The sequence below is a fragment of the Haemaphysalis longicornis genome, unplaced genomic scaffold, assembly GCF_048455015.1.
Source record: "Haemaphysalis longicornis isolate Haplotype H1 unplaced genomic scaffold, Haemaphysalis longicornis Haplotype H1 scaffold_2, whole genome shotgun sequence".
In the NCBI taxonomy this organism is placed as follows: Eukaryota; Metazoa; Arthropoda; class Arachnida; order Ixodida; family Ixodidae; genus Haemaphysalis; species Haemaphysalis longicornis.
The window spans coordinates 200,602,353-200,629,120 of record NW_027526295.1 but is presented as its reverse complement, the minus strand read 5'-3'; the positions used below and the strand labels follow the sequence as shown (position 1 = coordinate 200,629,120).

General features: G+C 51.7%; 2 protein-coding genes across 4 annotated transcripts in view; both read right to left on the bottom strand.

Annotated features, from left to right (window-relative positions):
• Frl (formin-like protein) overlaps positions 1-26,768 on the bottom strand; it is a 269,253-nt gene that overhangs the window by 112,878 nt on the left and 129,607 nt on the right. The window lies entirely within an intron of this gene.
• Positions 6,578-8,860, bottom strand: LOC144167598 (uncharacterized). Of its 2 annotated transcripts, XM_077696807.1 has the most exons (4): positions 8,088-8,860; positions 7,714-7,927; positions 6,959-7,055; positions 6,578-6,888 (listed from the first exon to the last, which is right to left on the bottom strand). In XM_077696807.1, the coding sequence occupies exons 1-4, from the start codon at positions 8,125-8,127 to the stop codon at positions 6,694-6,696; spliced, it is 546 nt and encodes a 181-aa protein (XP_077552933.1). In that variant the 5' UTR covers positions 8,128-8,860; the 3' UTR covers positions 6,578-6,693. The 2 variants fall into 2 exon arrangements, with proteins under 2 accessions (XP_077552933.1, XP_077552934.1); XM_077696808.1 differs by lacking the exons at positions 6,578-6,888; positions 6,959-7,055 and adding an exon at positions 7,103-7,342.

The following is a 26,768-nucleotide window of genomic DNA, read 5'->3' as shown; positions in this document are numbered from 1 at the left end:
CCAACTTTCCATATTGTTGCGATACCTACTTTCTGCTTTCCATGCTCCCTGCCAACAGCTAAGCGTGCACCGGCCGCTTGGCGGGCCTGCTACGTGAGCGTTTTGTAGCCTCCCCGGTGCGTACATCCGTTCCACGGAGATTGGCCTTCAAGAAGAAAGAGCTGCCCGGACGCTTCTTTCCGTTCCGCCGTTCCTCTGCGTATACGGTCTACTACGCGTCGACAACGTCTCGTTCCAGCTGGGTTCTTCTCGGCCCTCGCAGTGGTCTTCCACTCCGCATGTCATTCCCCAAGGTCAGAGCTGTCACCACAGCGCAAACCAGGAGTACTACTACGCGAATCGCAATAACAAGTCGCAGCCAGCCACGCAGCCTTTGATAAGCAGGCGGTCCGCATCGGCAGATTTTGTTAGGAATTACAGCATTTCGACTATTCTCGACAAATTCGCCCTTTCAAGGCGCTCTTCTTTTTTTTTTCTTTTTCGTAGTCGGCTTCTCACGGAATGCAACTTAAGGGTGCTTGGACTACGACGGCCTTGTGGAGCTAGGCGGTGGTGTCGACTATATTTCACCGATGTCCACGGACCGGGCAAATTACACTTTGGGGTCCGGCACGGTCGGGTCCACCGAGGACGTCGCAAAGTGCAGTCCACCGAGGTCAAGGAGAGAGGAGAGCCGCACGGAGAAAACGCGGCCGCGGCAATTTTCTCCGCCACAGCAGGCACAAAGTGAATGCGAGCACACCAAGGGATGCGTGTCCACCGCGTGGTTATGCGTGGTCATCGGCGCGAGTACGGCCAACCGACCCGCGCAACGCCCACAACCGAACCGCGAGCGGTCATCTTGAGCAAGCGGCTCGTTTGTATATGCGCTCGCGAGCCGCACGCGACGTTGGGCAAGCAGCCGCCGACGCATGGGGGGAGCCCGCGTTGCTTGTTTCGTGAGCTGCGATGCGGACGACAGAGGAGGGCTTCTGGAATAATTTTAAACTACGCGGGGCTGCTTAAGCAGCCCCCCGTAGTGGCGTGAACCCCATTTCATGCACGCAGGCGGGTTTTTAAGAATGTTTTTCTATGATGTCACCTGCGCCAACAATAGCTCGTCTGCAGCCGGTTGTCGAACCCGTATTTACTCTTAGCAACAGAACGGAACGCCGCAGATAACGCAAGACCGCAGCGCACACAAGCCGCGACGTCAGTATTAGTTCATCAGGATTTCCACAATTTATACGTCTCACGGAATTAGCATTTGAAGCACCAGAATAGCCCGCACACGTTTGAACGATCCAAAGCGCCCGTGTCTGAGTACAGTTGATGTGACAAGGTAAGGTCTGGACCAGCCATTCTCAAATTGGGGCCCGCGAAGCCCTTCCGAAATCCACCCCCCCCCCCCCCCCCCACACCTTTTATTTTCTCCTTTCTGCCATACCTTGCTAAAAATGAAAAAAAAAAAAAGTGGCTTTGCTGCAAGGCTTACACGTTCAATTTTTCCGCTTAGCACATGTTTTAAAGCCAAAAACACAAAAGGCAGCCTACGGGTGGTTGGGTAACTTATAGCTACAAATGCAAAAATTTAGTGTGGGGTCCGCCGTCACTTTTGCAAGCTCGAAATGGCTCCCCGGGACACTCATGGTGGAGAAGCACTGGCCTATGCGCACGTTGGCAACAGCTATTGAGCCCCGCTAAACAGCGACGCTCATACACTCCGCAAGACTGAGAGTTGCCTGTGAACGCGTTCGCGGCATACGAAGAAAGAATAAGAAGCCATCAGAAGCCCTGTGGCGTGAACGCGAATAAATACAAGGTTTGAAAAGAAACGTAAAGAAATACCAGACAACAAAAGACGAATAACAATACACTCCAGGACCATAAGAAGAAAAGCACAAATGAGAATAGAAGGAAAAATTAAACTGACGAATAAATACAAGGTTTGAAAAGAAACGGAAAGAAATACCAGACAACAAAAGACGAATAACAATACACTCCAGGACCATAAGAAGAAAAGCACAAATGAGAATAGAAGGAAAAATTAAACTGATGTGTACGGGCCCAGCTTATGGACTGCAATGTATCCCGCGTAGCTTGCAGGAAACACAATAGCCCAGAAGTTAAGTGCCATTCCCCACCATGACGACAAAATACGAGCTATGTTCATTAAAAAGACTGCTTCGCCCAGGTAATAATGGTTTTAATTCCATCGCAAATTTCAAACAAGTTATGGTCATATTAAAGTAAACATGTCAAGCAGTGGCGAATCCCTAGCCACTTTCCGGCAACTTTTCTGTGACGTCACGGAATCTTGCTTGAGCGATTGGCGGCGGTCGACCGCCAAAGCACATGACTGGGCAATTGCAGTGGGGCCTGCAGCGCGAAATTTGAAAGTTTCCCAATACTTCTTGCGTTTTTTCGGTTACAAAAAAAGTTTCCGCGGCTAGAACGGAGCTGAGGGAGATACTGAAGCCTAGTTCTTACAAATTAAACAAAGTTGTGTCTTGCCTTCGTGGCCCAATCAAAACGGCCTTGACACCAACTTACTGAACCCTCGTTTCCAACTGCAGTCATTCTTTGTTCACAATGCAACTGCTTTTCAAAAGAACGGCACTCTAGGGGGCACCGTAATGCATACCACAAGGTAATACTGCCCTGCAAGCCCTTCGACAGCTAAAATGCACTGGGCTACACACAGGAAATGCGAAGTGTGTAGGAGGTCACTGACTGCCAGGCGCTACTGAAAGACTGCCGATAATTATTTTTCTGGCGCAAGCGATGGGCCAAGCATACAACGTTCTAAGCTACCACCACGACGCTCAGCCCTTTTGCATGCAATGTTCCCGCAGAAAACGAAAGCTAAAGACAACGGACGGAAGTTACGTAGCGGGCCCCAACTGCATCCACAGTTTTCTTTTTGTTTCTTTAGATTTGTCTTTTTGATTTTGTTACACTTTTCTTGGTGTTTTTCTCTTTCTGGTGTTATTCGTCTTACGGTGTCCTTACGCCACTGGTTCAACAGTGATCAGAATGTCTACACGCACTTGTCAAACCGGCACGTCAAGATACGATCTGGGGCGGTATTCTCGTAACTGTCCCTTTTAAAAACGTCCCTTTTGTGCCCTTTCCTCGTGACGTACTTCCGGTTAAGCAATAAGCGTTGGCAGTAGGTTTGCCGCGCTTGCGTTACGTCACTTCCGGTTGTTTGCTTTTAGCCAATCAGGGCTTGCCAAAAGGGACACTTTTGAAAGGGACGCAAAAGGGACAAAACTCGAGAATACCGCCCCATTTTGTTCTGCTCTGCAGAGTGCAAAAACTTCGCGCATGCCAATCTATGCCATGGAGCATGTTCAGCCTTCGTCCCTTTGGACTTACTAATGCACGCTTCAGTTAGACGCGTCTCCATGTTTTATGTATACGAGAATACGTCAAGGAACGCTACACAGCAGCCAGCAGAAAATAGGAGACAGGCTGCGCTATGAGCAGAAAACGGGCAGAAAAAGATGAGGGAAGCACACACTAATTCGCAAAAATTGAAGGTAGCGAAGCCGTACGCAATCTTCACGACCATCACGACGGTTAAGTCCACGATTGCAGCCGATTTGCTTCTTCGCTGCTGCCGCAACATTTAATCCATCATTGTTGTTATAAGTGTGAGCTTCCTTCATTTTTTTTTTTTTTTTTGGAAGTGACAATCAGCGGACATCACCTTTCTCATTCCGAGCAATTGTTGCGACGATTACGGCGAACGGTGGAGTTTTTTTTTGTTTTTTGGCCACCCTTGGCCAATCTATGTTTGGCTTGAAAAACGCGCGCAGGGGACACTGGGCGGTCGTCGCGAGGCACGCACACATGAGCGCTAGGCATTTTGTTGGCTTTGTTAATTTCCGGGTGCTCGCCGCGAGGCCCGCGCTCACGTGCCCGCGCTCGGCAATTTCTTGGTATTTTAACTGCGGACAAGAAAAATTGCGATTTGCTAAGTAGCTTCACTCCGTAAAAATAAAAAAATAATAATAATAATACCCCGCTTCTGTAAAGGGTGTCACAGTCAGCCCGCACACACTGCACTATCTCCTCTGCGGTTCCGCCCCGGCAGCTCGGGCCCCGAGGCGTGCGCCGCACTGTAACAACGACGACGCCAGCGAACAAAGCGACGCCCAGGCAGCGAGATCGCGGGTCCACGCCTGCCCTCATGCCGTACCGAGGACTCAGCCTGGGACAAGAGCGCATGCTAAGAATAGGCACGAGACGCGAGCTCGGTAACAGAAGGCCTGGCCGAATTAAAGGGACAGGCGATCGTTCACCGCCCGGGGACCTGGGGCACCGCGGCGGATATACCCAAACGTCGCTCCGGTTTCGACGAACAGACGGCGGCACCGAGTAATGCCCAGGAGAAACATACCACACCACGCACGAAAGACAAAGCGGTCGTTGGTGCAGTACGTACAGCGACGAGGGTTTTTGCATAGAATGCAAGCTTAGTAGCTTCGCAGTTGTGGTGCAAGACAATTTGGGCACTGCGGAAATACAGTTTCGGAAAGTAAAAAGGGCAGCTTTCGAGAATGAGCTACCGCAAGGGTGGGTTGGCGTATCGAATACGTCCAGAAAATACGGCAACGCGAGTCCTTTATTTGCGAAAACGAGTCGCTGCAGACATTCTCTCGATCAATCTTCGACTATCATGAGAATATATCCCTGGAGTATGGGACCGGCAGGCGCGAAGCCTTCGCGAAAAAAGTCAACAACGCACCAGCCCTTTCGTTGAGCACGTGGTCTGAGAAGTGAGAAGGACTCGCCAATAGGGCACGATTAACCGGGCTGAGAAGGGAATCGAAGAGGCGCGCCGCATTCCAGAGGCCGTGGGAACGTCACATCGCCGGCACGGAATGACGATCGCAGTGCCATGCAACGATGAAGGCTCGGAGCGCGGCGGCGCCGGCAGGCTCTCGCAACTAACTACAGGTCTCTTCGATTTGGCTTGCACTCGCTGCACTAGTTCCGAAAAGTGCCGCAGCGGTGCCGGCCGGTGTCGCGCGCGTGCAGCGCCGGTTCAGGAAGTGCTGGTGCAGCCACGACACTAGCGCGCACCGGATACAACCAAAACGAGGACACAAGTGTAGGCCTGCAGCAGCAGCCGGGAGACGCGAACGTGAGCTTTGTGCATCGCGAGCATGGATCGGCTGTCAGACATGGCACTTTTCGAAGCTGCCGCGCAGCTACGCGACTCCGACAGCGACGGCAGGGAGTATAGTGATCCGTGCAGTGACTCTGACGACGAGTTCGCCACCGTGTGCATTTCCGTGGCGTGCGCGTTGGTACGCGAAGACGCCAATCGTGCGTCTGGCTACGAGCGTGTTGTCAGCAGATACAACGAACAAGAATTCAAGAGGCTGTTCAGGCTGTCGAGGGAGACGTTTGATTGTCTGAGCTCAAGGTTCAGCGCTTCGGCCTACTATCCGAGCGCAGTGCAAGGCCGGCAACAAATATCAGCTCAGAGTACGTGCCTCATTGCGCTTGTGTACATACATCGGCTCGCAAGTGTCGATGTACGCGATCGGAGACAAGTTCAACGTGACGGAGTCGTCGGTGCATGCCTGTGTCACAGGGGTCATTCACTTCCTCCACTCAATTAGCGCTGAAGTCATCGGCTGGCCAAGTAGCGTGGAGGAAGTGACGCGCATCAAGGCCAGGTTTCTAGCCAAGAGCGGTGGAAAGGGCCTTCGAAATGTCATTGGCTGCATCGACGGGTCGCATATCGAAATACTGACGCCAAGTGAATCGGCCAAGTCGTATTTCAACCGCAAGAAGTGTCCTATCATCTTGCAAGGCATCTGCGACGATAGAAACAAGTTCCGAAACGTTTTCATCGGGTTCCCGGGCTCGGCGCACGACGCCCGCGTCCTGAGAAAGAGTCCCTTCTTCGAGCGCGCAGCCGTCGAGTGCGGGGAAAGCTACATTCTTGGGGACAGCGCGTACCCCTTGATGCTGTGGCTCATGACCCCATTCAGGGACAACGGGTGCACATTTCCCACGTGGAAAAGTAACTTTAATAGGTGACATAGCCAGCAGAGTGGCCATTAAGAACGCCTTCAGCCTCCTGAAACAGCGTTTTAGGAGGCTGTACTTTGTAGACGCCAGAACTGTTGAGCAGTCCTGCTACATTGTAATGGCTGCGTGCGTTCTGCACAACTTCTGCAACGACGACAGACTTCCTGCAGGAGCTGACGTCATTGCGCCGTGATGATGATGTGGGCAACGACGCCTCCGAAGGGGACTTCGACTGCAACCAATGAGGCTACGCTCAGGCTTTGAGAGATTGCATTGCTAAAGAGCAGTGCTAATTGTGGACACCCTTGCCCTGCCAACGCAAAGTCGACATGAAAGTGCCTTGTGTTAGCACATATCCGACATCACGGAAACTGCTATGTTGTTGAACTGCATCCACTGTGAAAGGCTGGGAACTATCTGAAAAAGGGTGGTGTTCACATCATGTGCAAACCATGTGCATAGAGAACATTTGCATAAAAACAGAGTTGGCACTGCTAGAAGAAACATTTGCATGAAATTAAAAAGTGTGAAGTCCTGACACGCCGTCTTTATTGTTTGTTTCACTTGTCCTTTGTCGCAAGCAGATCTATGAGGCGGTCGAATTTTTGCATTCGCTCTTCGTGGCGCTTTGCCTTCGCCTCTTGCCACTGCTGGCCGGCTTTATGGCCTTTTCCCTGGCCTCCTCTTGCTTCCCTTTGGCCTCCCCCATCTTTTGGAGCGTCTCCAAGAGTGGACCAAGCTGCGACCTGCTATGCTGCACTCTCTTCGGTACAGGGCCCCCCTTGTTGTGCACCGACAAGTCCTCAGGAGGTCCATCTCCTCCACCCTCAAGGTCCTTCGGCTGCAGTGCTGGCCCTGGTGAAGTTGTGGATAAACGTCACGCCAACAGACAGCACTTTGCTTACACAATGCAATTTTCAATTACCCTGGGTGGGTTCCCTCCTGGTAGGATTGCCTTCCCAGGTTCCAAAAGGATCCTTGGGTTTATGCTATGTTCCTTCTCTAGAACTGCGGCAAGCTCCCTGTAAGAACATTTCAATGGTTAAACAGGTTCATGGTGTCTCGAGGTGACTCAGGGTATGAGGGATGCCAGAACTGTTGAATAGTTCAATAAATAATTCCAACTTACTCCTCATGTGCGCAACTTGTGGGGGCACGGCCAGTGGAAGTATTGAAGTGTTATTTTTTTTTTTGAATTATATGATCGGTACAAACTCTTCCATTTATTTTCCACTTGGGTTGCCGCCATATTGCATAGGAACTCTTTGTTGATGAGCTCTGTTATTTTAATCCAGAGCTGTTTTTTGTCCTAAACACAAAAGAAAAGCACAGCTGAAGCAATGTATGGGTAAAGTAAAGTAACACTTGACTTACACGAGTCGCATGCTAGGGGTGCACAACGTTTTATTTATAACTTAGTAAACATGCGCTGCTATAAAGTGCCGTTCTATCAGGATATTAGTATTTCAGCTGTCACATATTTGAAGCACTCGAAGCAGGAGGAAAAGATGTGTGAACGCTAGCATTCTGTGAATAATTTTAAATTGCTTGGAACTAGAAATTCGAGCGACAATGCCAGCGCCCCTGTACAGTTCATTAGCAGCTACTGCGTTCAGAGATCTAGCGCGGGGAGAAATTATGGCATCCTGAATGTAATTCTGCACACAAAGGATAACATACCAGAGTGTTCTGGTCTTTCCCACCAAGTCCTTGAGCGCGGTGTACTGGGCGATGTAGAACTTCGTTTTCCGGGCGCTCCACAGTTCCCCCTCATTTTCAGCCAGTGCGGCTGCACAATCATCGCCGTCACTGCAGGCGGACGTCGGCGGTAGCGCCGGAGGGGGCAAATTCTCATCGCCGGCTGCCGTGAACCGCAACGTTACGTGCTGCCCGTCTGCAAAAGTACACACCAGCATGTATAAAGTCGGCACAGCCTTTGAGAAATCCCAAACTGCGACCCAAAGCAACGCGACGAGGCCGACATGGCTACGACCAAAAATAAAACCGCTCTTGAACGCTACACGTGTTTATCGCCGGCATGCAACAACGCTTACCGGACGCCTCGTACAGGTAGCAGCCGCTGTCGCCCTGCATGGGTGACCCGTCCGGGCTGTGAAGGAGGTACACGTCCTTCTCCACGCCGTCAAACGACGCGCAGCGTCGTCTGCTACGCGTTGGGCGGCCCGTACGCCATGCTGCACTATTCCGGCACCTCCTTTTCGGCGAGTGCACGGCGACCGAGAACTAGTGCCGAGGTGGGCCTGCACTGTACCTGCACCTTGGCAAAACGAGGAAGGAAGTGCAGAGGGCGCGCGCGGCACCGGCAAAACGAGGACGACGGTGCTGCACCCCTTGAACTGGTGCAACTAGTGCAGCCAAATCGAAGAGACCTTACAACTACAGGACCCCCCAGCTCACGTCCTCGTCCGCTCTCTCTCTCTCTCTCACAAACAGACGCTCGCGCCTCGTCGCTCTGCGGGGGCAGCGCTCGCGTAAACAGACGGACCTACCGAATAGCTCCGCACATAACACGCCTCTATTACGCACTCACATCACTGCCTGCAACCTATATAATTCGCAATGGTCGTCCGATAGGCGACACAACCAAGCGAGCGGAGCGCGACGTCTAAACGAGCCACGATACCTTCGCTGAAAAAAGAAAAAGAAATCTACCTAATTTAATCCAAAATATCAACAATATTCTCATTTTTAGGGGCGAAGCCTCTTAATGGCTCGGGCTGTCGGCGTCTCCTGTCGCCGTCGTCTCACGCGGTCACGGTACTAAAACACCGGGACACTCGTTTCCCAGGGCCTCGCGCTAGAACGCTTCGTGCTGCACAGACACGAGCCTTTTACAGCCAAGCTGTATAGTACCTCTACCCCCAACTGTTTCATCCCAGTGGGTAAAAACGCCAAGGCGCCAAGAAAACACTTATACACCGCATGCTTCACCCCTCCCTAGGTTTCACGTTAGTGGAGATGGCCCGGGATTTTCTTTTCTTTTTTTTTTCTCCTTGCCGCGGCATGGTGTGGTGGGAATTATCAAAACGCGTGATTTTCTTATTTTAGGCGATAGACGCGACCTGCTTCGTGCTTTTCACGAAACCTACGTACTTCCAAAGCAGCAAGTAATCATGCGCCATCGTCGTAATTACAGAATTTCGCTTATAACAGCGAGTTCCGAAGCAGCCAGCCATTTAATATCAACGAGATGGCGTTCTAAAAATGGGGGCTAGGACCAAGGAATATCACCATTTTCAAGCGGCTTAGAAAATGGCCAAGACCCAATGGCCAGAACTAGCCAAGACCCAAGGAAATGTGCACGCTTCTTTAGAAAGCGACGCGTATTTTGTCGGATATATTAGGCTAGTAGACTGTAGAACGCGTCATCAGTTCACCAAAAGTAACATTACGTCGCGCAAGATTTGTTCCTTGTATGAAGTTGACCGTGACTTCCCGCAAGAGTGATTTTAGAGAAACGAACTTTGCTTGCTTCACATTTTTCTTCCCTGTCTGACTTTGAACACCACAAGCCCTCAATGTGTTTTGCTATATATTGCCCTCTAAGTCTCAAATTGCTTTAATAATAATAATAATAATAATAATAATAATAATAATAATAATAATAATAATAATAATAATAATAATAATAATAATAATAATAATAATAATAATAATAACCTTTATTACACATCAAAGGTACAGATACAAGATACGGGCCTGTAAGAGCCTTTGGTGGCTTGAGTGGCATACAACTAAGGACGACACATGTAGACGGAAACCGTCCATCCGTCGTCGTTAACTCGTTTCCCACCCGGAGAAAAAAGCGCGTTTCTTCGCGTCGTTTTAACACCGATACACCTACCAACCAACAGCAATCAGGGAATGCAACGATCGAAAACAAGCCGTTCTCGGGAATTCCCAGGGTTCGGAATGATGACTTCTCGGCGTCGTCGGCGCTGTGCCACCGTCGAGAAGATTTAGAGATAGATAAGGGGCTCAGACTGCAGCATGCCGGCACATGCGGTATCCAAGAGTCGCGGCGCCTTGCCAGACGACGACGACGACAAGCATCCCTGATGAAACAGCGCCAGGCGAGCGGCCGTCAATCTCGACGCAGACGCCGCAAGAGAGGCATGGATAGGCGCGGCACCGCCGACGACGACGACGCCTGATGGGCTGACGGTAATAACAGCTCGATGACGCGTGTTGTGCCCCAGGGACGAGGCTGCACTGTTGTGGTTCTCAGGGGCGGCGAAAGGGTCGGGGTGCGGTGGCGTGCGACGCCCAGCTCATCTCCGGCGCAAACATCACACGCGTGCCCGCAGGATGGACGCCGCATGCAAGCAGTGAGCGCGATGCATTACGGGCGAACGGGGCTCAAAAAGAACGCTGGGGTTTTACGCGCAAAGCAACGCTCTTGGTTATGGGGCGCGCCGTAATGGGGGGCTAGTAATTAATTTAGACCACCCGGGGATGTTTAATGGGCGCCGAAGTTGCACAGTGATTTTTTTTTTTTTTGCTTTTACTCCTCAAGTGAAGCAGCCACTGCAGTCGCGATTGGAACTTGCGATCTTAGCAAGAGCAACGCCTCAGCCATTGAACTGCCACAGCGGGTTAGAGGTAATTAAATAAGCATGCACGTCGACGGTGCACAGGCGTTCCACGCGCACTGCAACGCGTCTGCGAAGCGCAGGTGGTCTTGCGCGGAACCGTTGAGGACAATAAATTTCACGATTGCTCAGCCGCGCGCGCTCTCTCTCTCTCTCTCTCTCTCTCTCTCTCTCTCTCTCTCTCTCTCTCTCTATATATATATATATATATATATATATATATATATATATATATATATATATATATATATATATATATATATATAGAGAGAGAGAGAGAGAGAGAGAGAGAGAGAGACTTTATAGCTAACACCTCCCCAGTCTGGGACGTCATGCCTCAGACTTTTCATAAGGAGACGGCTGGTCATGTCCTCGAAGCCAGTGGGCCCGTAGTAGTTTTTGCATCGCCCTGTGGACTACGGAATGACCCGGGCCCAAGAGTAGGTCAGCGTTTGACACTCCCAGTGGAAATGCTGTACTGAAGGCGCTTTGCAGCAAACCTAGTTAACTGTCCTGCCCGCCATGTTATCGAGCGAGTTAACGAGTCAGATGATAATAAGCTGCCGTGTCCGACGTGCTCGCTTAAGTAATGCGATGGCGAAGCTACCACGGAACACTTCCGTGCGGTACCTTCGGATGAGACGCACCAGTGGAGTTGGGAAATTCAAGGACGCAGCGTGCCAACGTGCTTCTTATTAATTACCGATTCTTGCTGCTTCGCGTTTGCCTAACGTCATTTTTGGAATTCAACCGCAGCACTCAGCGGCTGTCTGTCCTGGTTCTCCTGCCGGTCAGAACTGTCTTTTGTATATTGTTTTATTGGTTTGCTCAAGACTAAGACATTGGTAACAGTTACTACCGATTCAGAATATTCGCTCTTAAAAGTATCGCCTTCCTTCTCGTACGAGAAAGTATACATGAACAATAAACGAAGGAAACAAAGCTGCGAGTGATATCAGAAAACGGAGAGATAAGCGCAAACTAATGACAACACTGACGCGCTTTGCGACAAAGAGAGCAGATAAGAAAAGGACGAGCCCGAACAAACTAAAGCCGGCAAAAAGAACGGAAACGAAGCAGTTCCGTCTCAATTCCTCGATGGGTAAGGATGCCCCATGACCTGTAATAAATGAGCCAGAACATCGTTTAGCAAAAGCAGCCGGAGAGGGCAGCGCACGCTCATATTATGCCATCGCAAACGTTGGCTCCTTCCTAATAACGCCCAGAGGCCAGAAAAGGAAACGGTTAGAAGAATGGGGATCATAAATTAGTGTTTGCTTCGTCGGAATCGGAAGCGGGTAGCTTCCGAAACAAACGGAAGTCGGGGGGCGCCGCGGGGGACAGACAGATGGGAAGCCGCGGTATACCGGAAGGGAGGAGCGTTCCCTAATGAAGCAAGGAACGAAGGACGAAAAATGCGGCAGAAATTTCATCTCATCTGCAGCGGCCACGTGGCATAGCGGAGATACTATATATATATATATATATATATATATATAGTGTGAGCGTTATCTTTCAGTCTTTAGGGATATCATTTCCTGCCCTGGTCAGTGTCACCATAACCTGCACCAGCCAGCAACACTCGCATTATTTGCTTCGTCTTCATTCACGCATGGTCCACCATCATCATCTCGCCCACGGGCGCGTGCGTTCTTCGTCTCCGCTTTGGCTGGCCTCACACCAAGGTCGGCCGCACCGCTGCCCTTCAATAAACGGTTCACCACGACCCCTGGTCATCCACGTCTCTCAATATATTGTAAGCACTGCAGTTCTCCGCGTCACAATTCCTTATTTCAATCTTAAATGTAATCCTCTTCAGAAGTACTTCATCCTCACCTTACATGATCATTATCATCGGTGAGGCTAGGTTTGTTTGGTTGCGCGTTTGCCAAATAAACGGCGTCTGTCATCCCTGCTCTGTCAGCGATCGACGTCTCCTTGAAGGTTTCTTACAATATATATATATATATAGGCTTCTGGGGTCACAACTTGGCGCTTAAGTATATATATTCGCTTACCACTTCCACTGCCTCGCCATCTATCTCAAACTGCTGTGCTGTCCCGAGGTTATTGATCATTACTTTAGTTTTCTGCATATTAATTTTCAGGCCCACGGTTCTATAGTTCACATCACAAGCTAGCTGCAGCACTGTGGAGGCTACATTGTTATCAATAGCGCGCCCACTGAGGGAGCCTAACTCGCCGTGAAGGGGGTCCTGAAAGGACACTCCCTCCTCCCCTCTCGGCAAGTGGCACGGCAAGGCCCCGGCGCCTTTTGTCGCTTCCTTCGCGGTGAGTTAGGCGCCCTGAGGGGGACAACAATGTAGCCTCCACAGTGCTGCAGCTAGCTTGTGATATGAACTATACTCTGTTCGCCCAGTGCGGAAAGCATGCTTTGCAATTCGTCCCCCGAGTTACTTAGCAAGGCAACGTCATCAGCAAATCTGAGGTTACTGAGGTATTCTCCATTAACCCTTACTCCCAACCATGAGGCAGAGATAATTAGAAGGATCAGAATGGGGTGGGGTGCATATGGCAGACATTATCAGATAATGAATAGCAGCCTACCATTGTCGTTTAAGAAGAAAGTGTATGACAGCTGCATCTTACCGGTACTCACCTACGGGGTACGGGGCAGAAACTTGGAGGCTCACTAAGAGGGTTCAACTTAAATTGAGAACGACTAAGCGGGCAATGGAGCGGAAAATGATAGGTGTAACATTAAGGGACAAGAAGAGAGCGGAGTGGGTCAGGGAGCAAACTGGTGTTAAAGACATATTAGTAGAAATTAAGAGGAAGAAATGGACTTGGGCAGGGCATGTAATGCGAAGGCAAGATAACCGCTGGTCATTAAGGGTAACAGAGTGGATCCCTAGAGAAGGCAAGCGCTGCAGGGGGCGGCAGAAAGTTAGATGGGCAGATGAGATCAAGAAGTTTGCGGGGATAAATTGGTCACAGTTGGCACAGGACCGAGGTAAGTGGAGAATAATGGGAGAGGCCTTTGCCCTGCAGTGGGCGTAGACAGACTGGTGATGATGATGATGATGATGATATAGGCTTCACTCTGCGAGGCCCTGCCTCGCACCGGAAAGCGGAGGGGAAGGATGTCGAGAAGGAAGTCACATAGGACCACGAATGAACGAAGAGATTCGCCTAGATTTAACGGTAAGGAATGAGCTTGAGCGGCTAGGTTAGCAAATATAGAGCTGGAAGCGCAATACACGGAGCAAGAGCACATACTGAGCAGAAGAAAAAAGCTGAGTGGCCGGATGGATGATGTAGGATATGTACATGTAGTATTCCACACTCGCTGAACCAGGAGGAAAAATTAAACATCCGGCGCCTATTTTAATGACTACAAACAGAACGTATAAATAAAAGTGATGTGCGAGCCTCTATCCGATTGTCGGCGCCGCAATTCGCAGACAAATGGTCGATGGGCACAAAAAGGTCGATGGCCGATGGATTTCAGCGTCCGCTTGGAGTTATCGATTCAAATTAATCTTTAACTGAAAAGGGCTGATTCAGGTCAGAAACCTCGAAGAGAGAAACGTTGATCCTTTTATCCGCAGAGTAACGCATGCCCTCTGAGGGCATGCGTTACTCTGCGGGGGAAGTACCAAGCTGGGCCGCATACACGTCAACCGTTCTGCTGAGATTAGCCACACCGTTCATAGCGAATGGAGCAATTCCGGAACGGGCAGCCGAAGCTGCGATTATTGCTCGATCCCCGCGGACGCAATCTTCCTCGAGGCATCAGTACAGTGCTGACAACTAGCGGTAGCAGTGCTAGAGAGGAACTGACCTTTGAATGTAATACACGCCACTGAATTCGTGTCCAAGCGTAGTGCCGTGCGGCAGTGCATAACGAAGCGGCCGCGCGGCATCGTCCAGCAGGCGCCGAGATTTATGTGGGCAGCCGGCGGTGAGTGAGGCGCGCGGCTCGATCAACGAGATTGCACGCCCGCAGAATCGATTCGCCGACGCCGGAGGACGACGCCCGCCGGTGCAATCGGGGCACAAAGGTCGCGTGCCGAAAGAACCTCGCACGGGGGCTGCTGTCTGTGTCGGCCGGCTTTGGGGCAGCGTTCCTGTTTTTGACCGAGCGCGCGCCGCGGTCACGCAGACGGGGGCCAGAAAGGCTGCCTCGTTCATTACGCGCCGCGTGCGCGAAGCAGTTCGAACACGCATTGTTCCACACGTAGTGCAGCCGTCCCCCGCCTTAGCTGGAGCAACAATTTATCCACTTATCGTCTTATCCTGCCTTGGCGTAAGGTAATTTAATCACAGCTGATGCATTCCTCTGAAGTTTAAGGGGCACCTAAGTCCTCCGCATTCGTTGGCACAGTTTTGCAGCATACTTTTTGAGACATTCTACGCATATATACAGTCGAATCTGATGTTCAGCTAAGCGTGTGGACGACCGTACGACGACTGTGTAGGTTGCACCGCCTTCAATAACTATTGAAGGCGCTCGTCCAACCAGACGGCCATGAACTTTGCGCGTGCGTGCGCCTGAGTGCACCTGGCCACTGTTAGAAACACCACTCCTCGTTCCCTCCCTCCTACTTAACTAGTTATTTGTCATTTTTACAGCGACAGCTATTAGTGGCGCTGCTGAAGCATTGCGTCGGACGCCTGGTCAACAAGGCCTTAACGGGGGAGTGGCCCAGAATGGATTGAGCGGCGCGTCATGCCCAACATCAAGCTATTGCTTGCAATTAATTATTGATCCCTTAGTCTGCAGCTGAAATTCATAGACCCTCTTTGTGGTCCTTTAAGCATCGATGACAGAGCACGGTAAGAATCACCACAAGGAGAAGAGAGAGAGAGAGAGAGAGAGAGAGAGAGAGAGAGAGAGAGAGAGAGAGAGAGAGAGAGAGAGAGAGAGAGAGAGAGAGAGAGAGAGAGAGAGAGAGAGAGAGAGAGAGAATCACAGTTGAAGTGAGCATGAAGTGAGAAAGACTCCATTGGTACGGCCGGCTGTCTTCGCCGTTTCCCAGTATACGGCTTTCTATGGAGCGCCTCGGATACACACTATGTAGTCTAAACGCATTCGTGTAGCATCACGATGGGGGTTTCGCCTCAAAGGTGCCGCTGCGACAAGTTTGGAGGTCGCAGTGCAGCAATCTTTCTTAACGGTTTTTTTTTTTTTTTTTTCCTTTCAAAGCGGCGGGCGGTTTGGCAACACCTCTCCACGCACTCGACACAACTTCGGCGCCGAACAACGGCACGCTGCTGTGTGGTGACTAATCCAACACGCGGAAAGGCGCGTGCCCAGAGCTTGTTGGTAACGAAGGAGCATCGAGTGAGTCACGCCCGCCAAGCACACATCAAGGGCAGCATGGCAACAGTCCAACGGAGAAACTCGGGCGTTCTTCTCCGAAATGTTGCGCGCTCAGCAGCGGCCCACATAGGTCGTCTACTATTTCTTGCCGCCTAATCTTTCCTCCTTCCCAAGGCAGCCCGTGCTTTTTGTGTACTACACACTTCGCGTAGCACCAGCACCGACGCAGCAGCAACCCTTTGGCCTCCTCCTGGAATCCTCGAGGGTGTCGCTTCCACGAACGAAACGCTTTTAAAAACAGCACGCCGGCCAAATTGCTCGCCGGGTCACGTCTCACGCGGGCCGCGCAAGCACGCAGGCTTATCTAGGCTTATCTTGAAAGCGTATATACGTATAATATCGCAGCCCGCAAGGAAGAGACGAATCTACGACAAAGCTGTCCTAAGATCTAAGAAAAAAACCAAAGCCGGCTGTGCAAATGTCACGCGCGTTCGAGCGCTGTGTTCGGGAATGGACCTCTCCCGGGGTACGTCACGCGGCGGCCGTGACGTCACGGAAATCGCACGTGCTGGGTGTGGCCGGGAGGGTGGTTGGCAAAACATTCGGACCGGCGCGCGGCGCGTATGCAGCGAGGCTGCATTAGACGCGCGCAAAAGTGGGATTTTTGTTTACGTGTTGGCTTTTCTGATGCCGCTGGGCTGCTGTGCTCTCGGCTGCCCAAATTTTGCGAGCAAAATCAGCGGCATCAGACTTTTCGGAGTCCCCACAGAGGTAAATTCGGCGTGTATTGTGGATGCGCGCAATGTGCCGAAGAGGCTGGCAGCCAAAGCAGCGACATAGTCTGCTCTTACTCGTATTCGCATTCTCGAACTTCAGCTGTTCTCCAAAGCGCAGTCATACCGTCTACATTGGCAGTCCGCGCTGATTCGTGCAATGAAATGATACTGTTTATCAACCATGCGCATCTGCTATCACGCAGCACCAGCAGAAATTTGCTCAAGTGAAATAGAGGGGGGGGGGGGGGGGGGGGGGGAGGGGGCAGACGGAAATTTTCTTGCTGCGAAATATTGTCATGTTTTGAGGAGGTAGAGCACTGTATTAAAAACACAATGAATGCCTAACCTACTTAGGCGACGCGAAATAAATGTTTCAGCGAGGGATCCGCGATAGCGGCCTGCCGCCTGATCGACAACGACAAGTTTGGTCTTTTGTTATGGGGGGATCTGTTCAAGACGAACAAAATTCATTGCTTGTAAGTACAATAAATTTTTACCTTGATCAATTATATTCTGCCTTGAGGATGCCGGAAAACTGAGATGCTTGCCGTGCTCACATGTAGCATCGTGCCTTCGGGGCGAGATGGGCCGCTCACGCGACTCGAAAAATGTATTTGCCCTTAGCGAACAGACTCAGTGAATGCATGTATTCATTTGTTGCGGCCTCCCGACGCTGGCGTATGCAGCGGGCGTACATGGACACTAACTTTAACTATCATGAAATAATGGCTACCGAAAATATTTCAGTGTACTGTCGCAAGATATACGCACTAACCATATGTGGCTGCTATGTTACTCTCACAATGACGATGAACCATTTCGAGATTTCACTGGGGTAAAGGTAAGAAAACAATCGGTAAATCTCGTAGAGAACGACATCATCGCGATATTTTTATTGGAATAAGTTTCGCCTTTTGCTCTTCATATTTTTGTTTCGTTGCTGCTTATTTTACTATTTAATCCTTTCATGCTTTACCTTTCCTTTTTCCTCTCGACATGAAATCGTGTGTACGCCACTGTCTCCGGGCGACGCAAAGAGACCAAGAACAGGGAGCGTTTAGCTGCCTGAGGCACCGCGCTTAGCTTAAGCGGACCTCGAAAGCAACAATAAATTAGCTTTCCTTGGTATGTGTCCGAACACAAAGAATCTTCAAAAACATTTTGGGATGCGTCGTAACAGCACCAACCTTAATGACTCGTTTAGGCTGTTCTGCCGCGCACTGATTATCCGAAAGCGTCGCCGTTCAGTTGACCGTGCGGTAAACGAAAGTGTTGCGGAGGTTGTAGATGCGGAAAGCTACATGGAGGTGCGACGGCCACAGCTAGGATAGCTAGACCCCCACCTGCAATGTGGGAAGCCAGTGACGGCCCGAACCAACGGCACATCGTTCCTTACGGCCGCCCCACGGCCAGGCCGTGCCGTCGGCGCAGGCGCTCTCTGCCAACCACCACCTCACTTCGCGGCCGCCAGCAGGCGCCACCCGTCGCGCACGTGCGCTTAGTGACGTCACGTTGTTTACATACAGGGAGAGGTCCATTCGAGCCGCGTAAAGGGCCAATACCATGGTGCTACCAACTTTCGCAATAGCGAATAGCCCACATTTGTCTGAAATTCGCGATCAGCTTCCAGACTGCGAGCCACAGTAACATCTGCACCTCACTGCGTGGTGCAGGGGCCACCTGCTCGTCTCGCATTCTGGAGACCCGGCGTTCGATTCCTGCAGACCCAAATTTACCATTTTTGTTTTCAACTGAAGTACTTTGCTTTGTTTCCCGGGACTTCCCCCGTTTTCCGGGGAAATTTGACGTCACTCGATACGAGCATTCCTTCCCCTGCTTTGTTTATCCTCTAGGCCGTCGGCCATGTTGTAGGTCATCTCGGCCACGGCGACTCATTTTAAGCGCTAGACACATGTACGACGGGCGCACGCGATTCGCATGCGACTTATCGTTACGACTTATTGTTAGTATCCGCCAAAACCGGTCCTAACAATAAGTCGTAACGATCAGTCGCATGCGAATCGCGTGCGCCCATCATACATGCGTCTAGCGCTTTCTCCTACCGAGTTAGGATTTCGCCTTAAAGACTTCAGCTGTACCGACGCAGCCCCGCCGGCATAAAGTGGTTTCATTCCTACCCAAGCAATGCCTACGTAGTAATCTCAGAGTTGTAGAGCTTCGGCCTCTCACCGGAAGCATGCATATGCGATTATATGGGGCAATCAGTGCCCCCGTATACGCTCGTGGAAGGAACGAGCGCGCTGAAGTGGCAAGTGCAGCTCTCAAGTTATTTTTTGCAACGCCTCCGCGCAGGCCGCTAACAAGAGATGTGAAGCGTGTTCTTAAATAATGTAGCACAACCCTGACGCGGGAGGTCCGTTTCGAAGCACCATAGCTAAGAACGGCAGCGCAGCAGACAAGTGCACGGGGCACACGCGCCGGGAAAACTTCCAGCGGCGCGTTTTTGGATTGCAGCTCGTTCGTTAAACCGACGGACAAGAAAACCCGCCGTCTTCGGGTCTGCGTCACCTTGGCTGCCGCAAGCACGCACAGAAAGCTACCGCTTTTGTTTCTTGTTGTTAAACGTGAGCGGGCGCCCATCTAACCAGGCCCAACCGGATGCTTAATTAAGGGCCCGGGCCCGGAGTGCGAGAAAGTAAGAGCAAATCCGATGGTGGGAGCAATTCGCTGCCACGACTTCGCACTAAGGAAATTTAAGACCCCTAACGAAGCGGTCCGCCCGTACTGACGAACGAAAAGAAAATCGACAACCGAGCTATCCCGACACCGGCGCGAAGCGAGGAAGAGCAGGGAAGAGGAAAAAGAAGAGGCCAGCGCGTCACTTAATTAATGGTCTCGAGAAGACAGCGTTGCATCCGTTCAAGTTGTTCGCGTTTTATTTTCCCCCACTGAAATCCCGTCGCAGTGGCTCTGCTGACCGGTGCGCGCTTACGTCCGCTTGAACGCGTGAGCGGATTCGTGGGCTATGCGTGTACGGGTTCGCTTCGCGACGATTGGAAGCCGTCTTTCAATAAAGTGTTACAACATGCGGCACGCGCGAGCGGCTAGAAGACGTGACCTGCATACAAATCGCTTACGCAACAGTTTTCAAGTTCCCGTGAAGAGCACTGAGAGCAACGCACAGAGCAGGCCGAAGGTCCTTGCGCGTGTATTGCCTCTTCAACTGTGTAACCTCGGTACATGTCGACTTACTGTTTGGCGCGTGGGTAGGGAACTGATCTGAACGGCTCTGCGGAAATTATATTTATTTGGTCTTCGCACACAGCTAAGTTTAATTGCATGCGCGCACTCATTTGTCTCATGAATAGCGTTTTCTGAAGCGGCACAGCGGCTGCTGCTACGTGTATTTTGTTTACTCCAGCGATTTTTTTTTTTTTCATGAATAAATTTCAACCAGCACAGCCAGCTTCGTTACAGCGTACGCGAACCACTAGCAATGCATCGCAGCCATTGCCAGCAAAACGGCGATACCCAGAGCATGGGAAAGAATTTCATTACTTTAATTAAGCGAACGGATCGCCGGTATCTGTCCGGAGCAATTACAGCGAGCGTCGTTCGAAAAGATAGGCGCGCATCAGGCTTACCACGCTCATCAACCACTAAATACTGAAATAAAAATAGCCTTGATAAGAATAGTGAGATTACGGGGTACCTCGGCGTGCACTCCTCTAATTACTGCTATTTGGACCCCTCATCTTTTTTTGCCCTTGTCTGCTGAACTTTGTCTCTATCTAATCTGCTGAATGCCCGGAATATTTCGCAGAGACCCGCCAGTAGAATAAGCAAGCAAACGGGCGTTTCCGTAAATCTCTGCGGGCTGTTGTTCGGGTGAACGGGGAAAAAAAAAAAAAAGTGAACACGACAGCAGAGCATTCCGCCGAATAGTCCCACGTGGCGGCACCGTTCCGATCCAAACCTCCAGAGGCACGCGTGACGTACGCGGCGGAGCAAAATAACGGCCGCCCTGAATGTCGGAGAAAAACCGATACGGGGTAGAAAGCCAGGCCCATATGTCGCTACAACCGAGCTCGACCGCCAGTGCGACAACCAAAGGGGGCTCGTAGAATCCGGCCCAGACCGGGCCACCGTTAGCCTTATGCGAAGGCCTTCTGGGCCCATATTCTGTCCAACCTACCTGCTGGACATTGCTGACGTGACAATCGAGACGTCCTGTTGTTATTGTTGTCGTTATCGGTTATCCAAAGTGCCGCATTGTAATGACCTTGCCACTACAGCGATGGTCACAATCCACACGCTTTTTCGGCCAATGGGTGGCGTCAGCCGGGCTAGAGCGCGATAACGGGTGCTCGCGTCCGCTGAGAGGCAATTTTCGCCGAGTGCCGCCTCCGCCATCCCCCGCGAGCTCCCGAGAGCGGACGCAGTCAGCCGTGGATGCAAGCAAGCGAGCCCCACGGGGCAGAAGCGACGGAGGGAGGGATGCGGGAATCCAAACAAATGCGCCAGCTCCCACGCGCCGTCTGGCGCGGGAGCATTTCAGAGCAACAAGGCGTGCAACAAGTAAACAGTCGGCGACGGCAAACGCGCGTAGCCACGGGCCCGACAAAAGCAGCAGCAGCAGCAGCACGCACCCCGAGCACTCTCACGCGGTGGCGAGCGAAAGCACTTTACCATGCGGACACGATCCAAGGCCTGATAAATTTCCCGTTCGTCTGTAACAGCCACCTAAGCCAACCTAACCCTTCCTAACCATGCCTAACCATTCTGTCGCGATCGAAGTCCTGAAAATGTTCCTTCCGTATCGAACTGCTACCAAAACTAACACTATCTACGTACAGTAAAAAGCCGCACATCATATTGTTCTTCACCCAGTTAGGATAGGGGTTTACTCTGGGAATGCACGCGCGTAAGATCCCGGGCGAGGTAGCAGTTTTTATACGGGAAGCGAAAAACGAAAACGAAAACGCCCGTGTGTCGACATCTAGGCGAACGTCTAAGATCCCCAGACTGCCTAAATTAATCTTTAGTTCTCATATACTGGCTGATAGACCGTCAGTAGCGCGGCTGATAGACCGTATATGTAGCTTCGGCTCGTGAAACCCCGAAATTTTAGATGCGACTGCATCTCATTCACTCGCCTTGTCCCTCCATACGGTGTCGTTGTCCGTTCACACCCCTCCCCCATTCTCCTCGCCGCACGAGCTGCGCTCTCCGCCGCTCACCCCTCTCCTCTCTGATAGCGAACACTCTCTCGCGAGGGGCATTGGATTGGATTCGATTGGATTGGCTTGGCTTGGATTAAAGTGGATTCTGCTGCGTCATAGCCGCGGCAGGGGGTTCACGGGACGTTTCACGCGATGGGATAATCAACCTAACGGAAACAACAACGGAACCCCTTATGCGTCGCATCTACACAGGGGTTCCCGCGAGGGGAGGTGGGAGTAATTTTCTAAATTTTAGGGAGAGAGTAAAAGAGAGAATAGACGTTTGTTCGAGCAAGCAAGCGGTGGTGCTCGGTGACGGCTTGACAACCGATAAATCGGTCTCTCTCTCTCTCTCTCTCCCTCGTGCGCAATAAATAGAACAACGGGCGTTATTTCTATTTATTGCGAACAGAACCTGCACAACCAGCCTTGGTTAGGACGCGCGCCAAAGCTCTTCTATGTCGAGGCAAAGTGGTTGTGCTTGGTGTACACAGCCGGTTAAAGACAGGCCCAGTACTCACAAAACTGCACCGGAGCCCGAGGCATGACGTCACAGCAGCAGCCAGCACGGGAGGAATAAATTAAAAAAAAAAAAAGGGGGGGGGGGAGAACCGGCAAAGCAGGCAGCTTCCGGGAAGCAGGTCGTTCAGCCACTTACCTGCAAAAAAAAGAAGAAAAAAAAAGGAATAATGGGTTAGAACGCATGTTGCTAAACGAGCAGGTGCGTGGGCAACGCGCAATACGCATAACAGGCGCAAACACTCGTGCTGTCGTTATCTTATCGAGTGCAATGCTCCCAGGTTTCCCCTCAGCGGTCAGAGGTGAACAGGAAAACACCTGCAAGCAACTGGACAAAATGTGAGGTGGCAAATGCACGGCCGTAACTATTGTTGTAGTGTTAACCAACATGTTTCCACATCTATGCAGCGCCTGCATTGGAAGTCTTCAAAGCACATGGACTGCGCAGGCGGATAGCGGAGAGAGCATACTAAGGGCAAAGTTGCAGCGACGAGAGAGAGAGGCCACTCCGAGGTGTTCCCTACATAGGTCATTTTGGCTTTAGACGTGCGAAATTTACCGGCGAGTTTCTTGGGAGCCCTTTTGAAAACGACCAGACAGCGGAGAACGACGGCAACTCCTTCCTCCGTCCGCTTAACAAGGGTCCCGCCATCTTTAAGTCCCCGCCCGGACAGTGGCAGCCGAAGTGATCACCAGTGGAAGTCCAGGCCCGACCCGCAAGCGCACCTCATTTGGCTCCTTTCGGGAACACCTGTGGTTAGGGGGCGCGTGCCTGGCTAGAACACGCGCCCCTTTAGTTAGCCAAGACGCATACAAGTTGCTGGCACGCCATCGACCACCGCACACGTGTCTTGATTTGTCCGACAACCTTTTCCGTTATCCTTTTAGTTTTGTCGCGACTTTCGAAACTCGTTAAGAAAAGGCCTTCGGGTGCCATCTAAAAGACGGTGGGGCTTCCATCGTGTTAGGTCGATAATGAGAGCCGAAATCCGAATAGGCAGGTTTTCTAGAATAATGGTTCTCAAGAACGAGTGTACTGTCGAGGATGTCCCTTTTTGGAAAGCAAAAGTGATGGGAACAACACGATATAATATGTGGGTACGTATCAAGTTGCCAAACGATTCCCTCTTCGAACTGAACTACGACGGTTATCGGGCAATTGTCTTTCTTGCAAGGCTGCCACGTTGTGCAAAAAGCCGGCATTAAGACTAGTGCCATGCGGGAAAGTCACTTTTTTATTTTGTTCAACTTACTTTAACCACATTCATTCTATCCCACATTTCCCCTTCTCTCTTTCCACCCGACTGCGCCATTGTCACATCTCTCTCAACACCTACCACCTCGTCTTCTCCCCGCCCCCAACACCCACATCCCCACCCTTTCATTCCCCTGAGCAGTGGGAGTCCGAGCTGACCAGCTCCGCACCGGAGCGCCAGGTCGCCCTGGTGCGGCGCGCACTGGAGGCAGCCCGGACAAGAGGCATCCTGGACTTAGGAGGCTACCACGCCCTTATACCCCTTCCCTTTAAGCTCAATAAACGTTTTGCCATCCATTCATCCATCCATCCATCGGCAAGTTGATAGGAAAAGTGGGAGCGGGGGGGGGGGGGGGGGGGGGGGGAGTGAACGGATGTGCTTGGATGCCTTTGGATCCGCGGACCGGCGTTTCACAATCCCTGATCTAGAGAAAACGGGCTGCTGAAGTCTCCGCTTTTTACCTTCGCATTTTTCTGGGTTAGGTATAAAACGGTCGGTAAGCACTGCGTCCAAGGTAACGTTTTGTGGGGTGCATTTCCCCAAAACAATTCAAAGCGGTGTCTTTTTAGGGCGAAGCCCCTCAGGGGCCCGGGCTGTCGCCGTCTCATGTCATCATCGTCGATGTAGTGACGGTACTAAAACACCGGGACAATTGTTCACGCCTCACGCTAGAACGTAACGCCGTACTAAAAGAACACACCGGAACACTCGTTTCCCAACGCCTGGCGCTAGAACGCTTCGTGCTTCAAAGACACGAGACTTTTACAGCAAAGCTGTGCAGCCCCATCCCCCAACGGTTTCGTCTCCGGTGTCAAAAACTCCAAGGCACCAAGAATACATTTATACACAGCATGCTTCGCCCTTTCCCAGGTTTCCCGTTAAGTGGAGATCGCCCGGATTTTTTTTTTTTTTTTTCATGAAACGCACCAGAGTTAAGATTACAAAATAAGGTCCCGCCAATAATTTCCCACGCGTATCAACTTGGAGTTCACAGCCCCTAACTTTTATAACCGCGAGACTAGGGGAAACAGAGAGAAGAATGTGTGTGTGTGTGTGGAGGGGGGGGGGGCGGGTGGGGGGGGGGTCGTGGAAACTGTGCGATTCCACCCGAATTAAGAGGGCCGCTTCCTTTTCAGAGCGCAGAGGTGTGGACATCGTCGTGTACAATATAACGCCCTCGTAAATTGGGTGCACTGGTCCATGTCTACAATCACAAAGCTACGTACGAGAGGAACGACGAGCTTCAATTTCTCCCGCTCCGTCCCGTCCGTCGCATGGTGATTACCGATTACCCAGGGCGGCGTAGGACGCATGGAGTAGTGCAGAGCCACCCAGTGCGTCCGCTCTAACAGTAGAGGGCAGCGGAAGTGCGCAGGCGGCGAATCAGCACTTTCAACACAGCAGCCAACGATCCTGCTCGCCAAAGCGACGATGTCATTCCCATCAGGTGTGCAGACAAACACACGCGCGCAGACATAAGTGCCCACCCTGCAATCAAGGGGGCGTTGTCGGCGAGAGTCGAATGGGGAGCTTGCAGAGACAACACGACGTCGCCCAAGCACCCCTTTCCGTCGCTTGGTTGGCAGCAGACAGCGCTGTCATTGCACCCCGAAACGACGCAGGCATACGAGCGCTGACAGCAGGAGTCTTCTCTCAACCTCGCCTGAACCTTTCACACACACTTTTAATACGCGCCTGTGCCTGGACACACACACATCTCGCCCCCTTGATGCAAATACCGCAAAGCTCCAGCCCGACGCTTCTTACCCTCGCTGCAATATCAGCACGCTGAGCTTACGTTGCGCCATGCAATCTCAAAGCAATCGGAAACGCCGTCTTCGAGCGGTCTCACTACTCGTCCTCACGCAACGATTGCGTAACAAGTCCCTCTCGTCGTCAAGGCGGCGTTGGTCCGACGCTCATTCCAAATTAGACGGGATTAGAGGATAAGGAGAAGAGTGCGATGAGAGAGAGGTGGCCTCGCGTCAGCGCCCGCTGCCGTCCGCCACTCCTCCTGCAAGCGTCGTCTACGCCTGCTGCCCGGGCGTTCTGGCTGGGAGACGAGGCAAAGGCGGAAACGAGCTTCGCATCATTTCGCAGTCGCCATTAGCTGTCGTTCGTGCGTGCCGCGCACAATGAGGAGAGCGTTCGCGTGTGCGGAGGCGGCTTCTGAGCGAGCTAAGCACGACGCATCCGCGCATTGTGCTGCGCCGCGCGCACGAGGGCGTTGCGGTGAAAAAACAAAGAGGAGGTGGCTGATGCGGCGCGTTGCGGCACGGCTAGCTCTTCCTCGAAAGAAAGGCCAAAGAGCGGAAAAGCAGCAGTGGTGGCGACGAACAATAATAAGACTTTCTCGAGGGGGGGGCTTCTAGCGCACGCGCGTGAAGCTTCTCTGGTTTGTAGCGCCAGATCGCGCGGTGTATGTAAAGGCGGCAGCGAAAGCATATCAGCCTGGCACGCGCGCGCGCATTCGCGGAAATTCGCGGAGAAAGGCGCGTCGCTAATTGAGAAAACTGGGCTCCCGGCGGCAATCTGGCGGGAAAGGGGTGAAGGGGCGGGACACACCGGGAAGCTGGCTGTGTGCGAAAGCACAGCATCACTCGTGCGGCGGAGGCGGAGTACGTCTCTGCAGCCCGTATATAAGCGGATTTGGTTAAAGGAAACGCTCTCGCACTTAAAAACGAAGTTAGCCGTGCGCAGAACCGTTTCGTGGCGCAACGCAAGACTCACTTCTTGAAGATGGTTGTTCGCAAAAAAGAACTGTTACCCTCACGTACTCCTGGCAGTGGGACTGCATGCGCGGTACTCGCGGACACGCGGCACAAGCGACCAGTGACCCAGCAAGCCGCCACCCGAGCAGCGAAAATACGCGGGGCTACCTGAACGAACAAGGGCATCAGTCTCGTCTAAATCTGGAACTTAATGAACGCTCCTGCCTTTCAGCGTGCAAGTGCAGTCGAAAGTTGCGTGTCACTCCCCGGACCATGCAGCGAATTCCTTAAAAACCTAGCGAAACTGTGGGACAGGATCCAGACACGACGACGGTATATAGAGACGTAGCGTATTATATGCGAGCAGAGAATCAGAATGCCTTTATGCGG

What these genes read in the sequence shown, in the direction of transcription:
- LOC144167598 (XM_077696807.1), bottom strand. Translation starts at nt 8,127, where the DNA reads ATGCAGGGCGACAGCGGCTGCTACCTGTACGAGGCGTCCG. An exon ending in CTACCTGTACGAGGCGTCCG is followed by an intron (nt 7,928 to 8,087) that starts GTAAGCGTTGTT and finishes GTACTTTTGCAG; the next exon opens with ACGGGCAGCACGTAACGTTG. An exon ending in GGAAAGACCAGAACACTCTG is followed by an intron (nt 7,056 to 7,713) that starts GTATGTTATCCT and finishes ATGTTCTTACAG; the next exon opens with GGAGCTTGCCGCAGTTCTAG.